We start from the raw sequence: 7,447 nt of genomic DNA on the forward strand, positions 1-7,447 counted from the left end.
CATGGGCAGCGGCAGAGAACGGAGATGAAGAAGCAAGCTCGTTCTCTCTGCTCTAGCCCTGCGGTGTCCCTCCAGGTTCACCCTGCTTGCTGGCAAAGCCTCTCAAAGTCAAACCCGGAGCAGCTGGTAACACAGAAATGTAGTTTTCGGGGTCCCAGATCCAGCATCACAGTACAGGTATTTTTTTTAAGTATTTATTTTTAATTGTGGTAAAATATAACAAGGTAAACGTTACCATTTTAACCATTCTTAAAAAGATTTTATTTATTCATTTGAGAGAGAGAGAGAGAGTGCACATGAGCAGGGGGAGGGGCAGAGGGAGAGGGAGAAGCAGACTTCCCACTGAGCAGGGCTCCATCCCAGGACCTGGAGATTATGACCTGAGCTGAAGGCAGGTGCTTAACCGACTGAGCCACTCAGATGTCCCCATTTTAACCATTTTTAAGCATGCAGTTCAGTGGCATCAAGTATATTCACACTGTTATACCACCACCACCAGCATTTATCCATAGAACTTTTTTCATCTTGCAAAACTGAAACTCTGTACCCTTTAGATACTAACGCCCCATTGCCCCCTCCCTAAGCTCCTGGCAGCCACCCTTCTACTCTTTGTCTCTACGGATTTGACTACTCCAGGTGCCTCATGTAAATGGAATCATACAGTGTCCTTCTGTAACTGGCTCATGTCACTTAGCATCATGTCTTCAAAAGTCACCCATGTTGTAGCACATGCCAGAATTTCCTTCCTTTTTAAGGCTGACCGGTATTCTATTTTATGTATGTACCACATTTTGTTTACGCATTCAGCTGTTGCTAGACAAGTATTTTTTATACTATCAAATATTGTATTAAGATCCCAGGTTAGTCTGACTATAAACATTGTACATATAACACACCTTCCCCCCTTTGCCTCTGTATACAATGGGTTTACTTTCTCAAAGCCATAAAAATGATATTCCTACAACATGCAAGTGGATTTTCAAAAATAAAAAGTCCTACCAAGAATTGAGCCATCTTTTTTATTATTATTATTATTATTTGACAGAGAGAGACACAGCGAGAGAGGGAACACAAGCAGTGGGAGTGGGAGAGGGAGAAGCAGGCTTCCCGCGGAGCAGGGAGCCCGATGCGGGGCTCGATCCCAGGGTCCTGGGATCATGACCTGAGCTGAAGGCAGACACCCAACGACTGAGCCACCCAGGCGCCCCAAGAATTGGGCCATCTTAACATGAGACCTTTTAAATTTTCTGCTGTCTTATTTAAAGTCTTTCTTATAGGCAGACATAATCTGTCAAAGTGATGAGGCCAGCACCCCATACAACTGTGCGTTCTGCCACATCATAGACCTTGGTCTGCGGCCGCGGGGCTGTTGCCAACCCTGAGTGAGCAAAGTGCCTTTTTTTTCAGCATTTCTCTTTGCTTCTTGGAATATCTGGATTGTGTTCCTCAGGATCGTGTCGGTTGACCTGGAGGGAAACCCTCCTCAAGTCAGCTTAGGCAAAACCAAATTGGTGTGTGTGGTGGAGGATGGTGGTGGTGGGATTTACTGGTTTCTGTCATGCAAAGAATGCAGGAGTAACTCACAAAACTAGGGCCTGAAACCAGGGACTAAAAGGAGCTGGCACCTTCCTCTCTGCCCAGCTCTGTGGCCCTCCCTCTACCTCTCTTTCTTTCCTACTGCGCTCAGGTGTCCTTCACCTGGCACGGCACATGGCCCTTGGCCGTCCCCCGCTTTGCAACTCCAGCGGCAAGACCATCCAGAGAGGGATCCCAGAGAAGGGCTGTGATTGGCTGCTCTGTTGAGTCCCGTGGTCCCCGGTTGGGCCAATCATGTTGTTAGGGTGATCGTGAGTTATTATTGGCCAGGCCTGGTCACATGGCCATCCCTCGGGCCAGAGTGGTCGCCTATGGCTTTCAGACAGAGGAAAGGGCAGGTGTGCCGGGAAGCCAGGAAACAATGGCTGAGTCACTATGAGGGGGGCGGGGGCTCTGTTTTTCACCATAGCAACGCGAGACATCCTGGGCGCACACTGAGTTCTTTGTTCTAAATGCCGGAGGGCAGGATTGCTGTCATGGCACTGGCCAGAGGCGTGTTTAAGAAGTATGTCCGCATCTGATATCTTATTTGTGCCTCACCAAAAACCCTGAGGAACAGCAGAAAAAGAGTCGAGTGACGGGTTTAGGGACACGCCGCGGATGAGGGCAGAGAAGAACCCAGAGCCCTGGCTCCCTGACTCCCATTGTAGTGCTCTCCCCCAGCAACATCACAGTCGAAGTTTGGACAGCTGGTGGGAGGGTTCAAGCACCAGGGTCAGGCCTGACCAGTTAAGGGAGGGAGCTTCGTCTGCTGTCTGTCCCTTGGAGGAGCTGGGCGAGCCCCTGGGAGGAGATGGGGGGGCGGCCCCTGCTTTCCGAGCCTGCTCGAGCTCTGCGGGGGGACGTCCCTCCGCTGGACCTGGCGTCCTCCCAGGGGGCACTCTCAGTGCGCAGCTCCTGCAGGACACTGTGAAGATGCCTCAGTGTGAGCAGGAGTCTCTGGTCTTGAACTTGCATCTCAGCCTGGGAGAGAGAATCAGTGTGAGGGGGCTGGGCGTTCCCCAGAAAGCTTATTCCCACATCACTGTCTCATTGGAGACAAACCCACAGCCTCGCAGAAGCCGTGTCCACCCAAGCCTCAGTTTCTTCATCTGCAAAGTGGAAAGCAAATTACTTACCTTTCAAGGCCCTTAGGAGGACTGAATGAGTTAGCCCGTGCTCTAAAATACGAGATGCTTGGGGCGCCTGGGTGGCTCAGTAAGTTGGGCCTCGGACTCTTAATTTGGGCTCAGGTCATGATCTCAGGGTCATGGGATTGAGCCCTGCATCCTGCTCTGCGCTCAGCAGGGAGTCTGCTTGAGATTCTCTCTCTCCCTCTCCCTCTGCCCCCATACTCATGCGCTCTCTCTCTCAAATAAATAAATAAATCTTTAAAATACGGGATGCTCAACTACCAAGCTCTGTGATCATCTTCATCATCATCATCATTATCAAATGTTATTCTTATTTACACCCCCTCTGTATGCTTTAATCCTCACTGCAACAAACAAATCACTTTATAGGTATTAAGGTGAAAGTGACTTCATATTAAAACAAAGTGGAGTGCACCCTATAGGCAGGCAGGAGCCCTTTGGAACAGTGATCCTCAACGTAAGGTCCAGGGAACCCTTGGATCCCAGAAACCCTTTCAGGGGTTCAGAAGGTCAAAATGACTTTCATTACAATACTAAGATATTGTCTGCCCTTTCATCCTCTTATGAGCCTACAGTGGAGTTTTTCAGAAGCTACGTGATGCATGATATGGTATCTGATTGCATGCAGAAGCAGATAGGAGAACCCAGCAGTTTTCTACCGTTAAGGAGTTTACTATTGTTCTTTTTTTTTTTTAGATTTTTAAAAATTTATTGAGAGAGAGAATGATAGAGAGCATGAGAGGGAGGAGGGTCAGAAGGAGAAGCAGACTCCCTGCTGAGCAGGGAGCCCAATGTGGGACTCGATCCTGGGACTCCAGGATCACTAAGCAGTCGCTTAACCAACTGAGCCACCCAGGCGCCCCTACTATTGTTCTTTTTAAATGCATTAAGTAAACACTAAAAATTTCTCCTTTGTCCACACTGGTAGATAAACTCACATAATAAGACGTTAAAACTTTCCTTTTCTGACTAGGTAATTCTCACACATGATGCAAAATTGAGAAGCTACAAAAGGGCATGTGGGGAAGTTTCCCACATCTCATCCCACCCCTGCCCGCAGCTCAGTCTGCTCCCCCAGAGGCGTCACTGGGAACAGTATCCCTCCCATCTGTCTGTCTCTCCAAGAGATAATTATTAACATTATTTCTCCACTGGAATAGCCTTTTATTTTCATGACAAACTAATTCTTTCACAGTGTGAAGATTAAGCCCATCTCCTGCACTCCAGCCGTAGCTTCCTTCCAAGAGAGTAGATGGAAGGAGGGAGAACCACCTCCTGAGAACACTGGGGCTCCCCAGGCTGCAGTGCGAGTGGTAGCAGGGCCACCCTTGCCATGCCTTCCCAAATTCTTGGGAAAACATTAAGTCTGTGTTTTCTCAATTTTAGGGTTGTCCTCCCACACGTTTTTATCATTCAACCTTTAGCGCTGCTCTGGGCCCATGCTCTCGAGAACACAGTGAGGCACCCAGCGGGGAAGCAGTGGTAAGGGAGGTGGGAGACTCCATGCCCTTGGAGTCGAGGGCCAGGAATCCTGAGCAAACTGGCTTCCACAGGAGGGAGGTGTCCCATCGCACGGGGCAAGAGGTCCTGCGGTGATAAGGTGTGCTCTGGGCTCAGTTTGCTCAAGTTCCGCACTGAAAGCTCTTTCCTGCCTCTGAGTGAGTGTCCCTTAGGCATCAGGCTGGTTTGCCTTGTCACAAGATGGCAACAGTTCTCTCCCCTCTTTTAGATCCCACCAGATCTTTGGGGCTTCCATGATCCTCATCACATAAGGGCCATAAAGGGAGGGGACAGCACCGGACTATTGTCCATAGTAGTCATGTTACCGATTTGTTCCTTCTGCTGCATGAAGTCACTGTCCAGGACTGATCCTTCCCTGACCGTCAAATGGAGCCTCTTGGCTGAGCTTAGGTGTCCTTTTGGAGTCATGTAAATTCCATGTGATCGAGGATAAAACAGCCTCGCCTGGGAAATTTACAAGTCTGGCATCTGTAAGTGGAGACTCATGGCTCCCGTCTCTTGGCATCATGTGGGGGTGGTGCTTGGGCCTGGGAGGCTGTGCCCCAGGTGGGCTTCCCCCAGCCCTGCCTTGTTTTCCCTCTTTATGTGGTGAGAGAGAGTTACCTTATCAGGTGGATATTGGCCTTTTGTGTTTAGGCACCAAGCAGACTCAGTGTGGGAGCCCAGTGTTTAGGGGAGCATAGGGAAGTCCCCTGCCCAGCCTCTGGATCCCTGTGGACTATGAGCAGCTGCCCCTCCTGCTGCTGGAGTCCCCTGGTCCCATGAGAGGCCCTACTGGGTCAGCCCTACCCACTAGGGTGAGGACAGGATTGGGTCCCAGCTGGTCTGTTACCTGGCAACCCAGAAAGGTCATTTTTGGATAATCCCATGTGTCTCTCCCCTGACTGAGAAGCTGGCCTATTGGGATCCAAACCTTGGGTGCTTTTTGAGGTTCCCCGAACCACTTCTTTCTCTCTCTTGCCTGGTGTCCCCATGCACTTTGGGGGCATCCCTCAATTTTTGGAGTTGGAGAAAACAGCACAAAGAGGGGCATAAGGCCTGGCTTCTTGAGCAGCCCCCAAGGGACCAAGTAACATAATCCATAAATTCAGGAGAGTTAATGCCTCCGGGGTGGATCTTTACCACAGCAAACAGGAGACGGCAGTGAGCTGGGCAGGCCGAGTTCCTCTTCTTCCCTCCCCCCGGGGTGCAGCTCCCCTTGCCCTCCTGCAGAGAAACCTGCGGCCAGGAAAACCAGCTGCTGAGAGAGCGCTGGGCCTCTTGAGGCCCCTTACAAAGTGGTGGCCTGCTTGGTGACAAGGGGCGCCGTCTCACATAGCATCGCCCTTTGCCGCTGCTCCCTGTTTCCTTCGCTCTCACTGCTTTGAGCTGCATCTCCAAATAAATCGTTAGGACCCCAATCCTTGTGTGGGCTTCTGCTTTCTAGAGGGTCTGGGCCAGGACAGTGGGTGTGCTGGGCAACGGTGGTGACAGCCAAGCAGACACGAAGTGGATTACACCTGTCTCCTTCCCAAACTAGTACAATAACCCCTGCACTGTCGGTATTGTTATCATCCCCATTGTATGGTGAGGAAACTGAGGCTCACAGAGGTAAAGCCGCCGGCGGGGCCACACAGTACAGAGCTGGGCGCACTCCCAGGACTCGGTGTAATTCTAAGGCCAGTCTGGCCGGCACTGCACCCGGAGCCTCCTCCTATGTAGGCCACGACCTACTTATCCAGGCGCCTGAGACAGCGCTTGTGTGCTTTATGGCTGGTATCGGGGGTGGGGGGTGGCCCACAGGACCTACACCCTAGCTGCAGCCTCTGCCCCAGCCGGGGGGCTCCTGCGAGGGGGTCCCAGGGAACCTGAGAAGATATGGGGTGGAGTCATCCGGTGAAAAGAAATGCAAAGCCTTACCAGCTCCTTTCGCAGCCACTCCAGGGTCTGCCCAAGACTTGGGGTTGGCTCTTCTGTTTTCATCGCAGCGTCCTTGGAGGGAAAGTTGACGCTGACCTGTTGATGGGCCCAAGGGACCTTTGATTTGTACAGTCTCTCCTACTTGCTTCTGGCAGGGAGCAGGGTCTGGCTAAGTCACTGAGGATGGAGTTAATGAGAGCAGGACGTGGCTTACGTTGGAAAAATGTAGTTGGTTTTTTTTTTTTTAAAGGGCTTCAGTGCTCTGAACAGAATAAGGAGGGAGGGAGGGAGACCACTGGGGTATGGGCACTTCAGTACCCAGTGGTTCCAGAGTCCAAAGTCTGATGCCAACAGGATCATAGTGACTGTAAAGCTTTCAATGATAATAATTATCAATATATTATGAATTATGAATTAATAATTATGAGAATAGGTGTCCCTTTCTGAAGGCTTAGTTTTCTCCAAGTGCTTTACATAGGTAGGACCCCATTTGGGGCAGATACTGCATCTGTGTCCCTAACCCCTCCCTCCTTCCTCACCTCTCCGAAGAGTCACTTTCCAGGTCCCCTAGCTTCTGGGGTGTCCTTGTGACCCATTTCTAGAAAAGGAGATCAAAGCAGAAATTTGCTGTTAGACTTCTAGGGAAACTTACCTTCCTGATAAAAGGAAAAATGTCAATGAAGCTCCCCCTAAACTCCAACTTTCTTCTCCTTCCTTTGGCCTGGAATGTGGACGTGATGCCTGGAGCTACAGTAATCATCTTGCCACCCTCAGACAAAGGCCAAAAAAATTGCAGAGACATTAGAAACCATTGAGTCACAGCATCGCCAACAGCATTGGCCTGTTATGTGAGACAATAAAACCTCATTTTTAATTGGGCAAACACAGGCTTACGGACACACCATTTATTCTTCACAACACACTATCAAGTGGGTATTTTTTAGTTGTTTCTTTGAGTTAACACTTATTGAGTGTCTACCATGTGCCAAGTTCTGCTCTAGGCACTGAGGATACGACCCCAAATCAGAGAGACATAGGTCCCACTTTTCTGGAGGACATTGGAGTGGTTGGAAACAAACAATAATCAAATTAATATTATGATGGAAATAAATAAGGTATATTCTCACATGGGGTTTAAAATAATTTATTCTAGCCACATGAACTAGGAACCCCAAACTAAGAATTAACACGGTGATCCCAGACAAAGAGCTGAGGGGACCAGTAAAACCAACTCAACCCATTTTGGAGGGACTTGCTCTCAACCCAGGCTGCCCAAGCTGCCCAGAGACAAAGCTCCC

General features: G+C 49.9%; 1 protein-coding gene across 1 annotated transcript; it reads right to left on the minus strand.

Moving 5' to 3' along the window:
- Positions 1–2,325: 2,325 nt before the first annotated feature.
- On the minus strand, positions 2,326–6,509 carry CUNH20orf202 (chromosome unknown C20orf202 homolog). The gene is made up of 3 exons (XM_032419941.1): positions 6,468–6,509; positions 6,150–6,245; positions 2,326–2,559 (listed from the first exon to the last, which is right to left on the minus strand). Exons 1-3 carry the CDS (start codon positions 6,507–6,509, stop codon positions 2,326–2,328), a joined length of 372 nt encoding a protein of 123 aa, XP_032275832.1.
- Between the last annotated feature and the right edge of the window lie 938 nt (positions 6,510–7,447).

Source organism: Phoca vitulina, unplaced genomic scaffold (assembly GCF_004348235.1).
Source record: "Phoca vitulina isolate PV1807 unplaced genomic scaffold, GSC_HSeal_1.0 scaffold22, whole genome shotgun sequence".
NCBI lineage: Eukaryota > Metazoa > Chordata > Mammalia > Carnivora > Phocidae > Phoca > Phoca vitulina.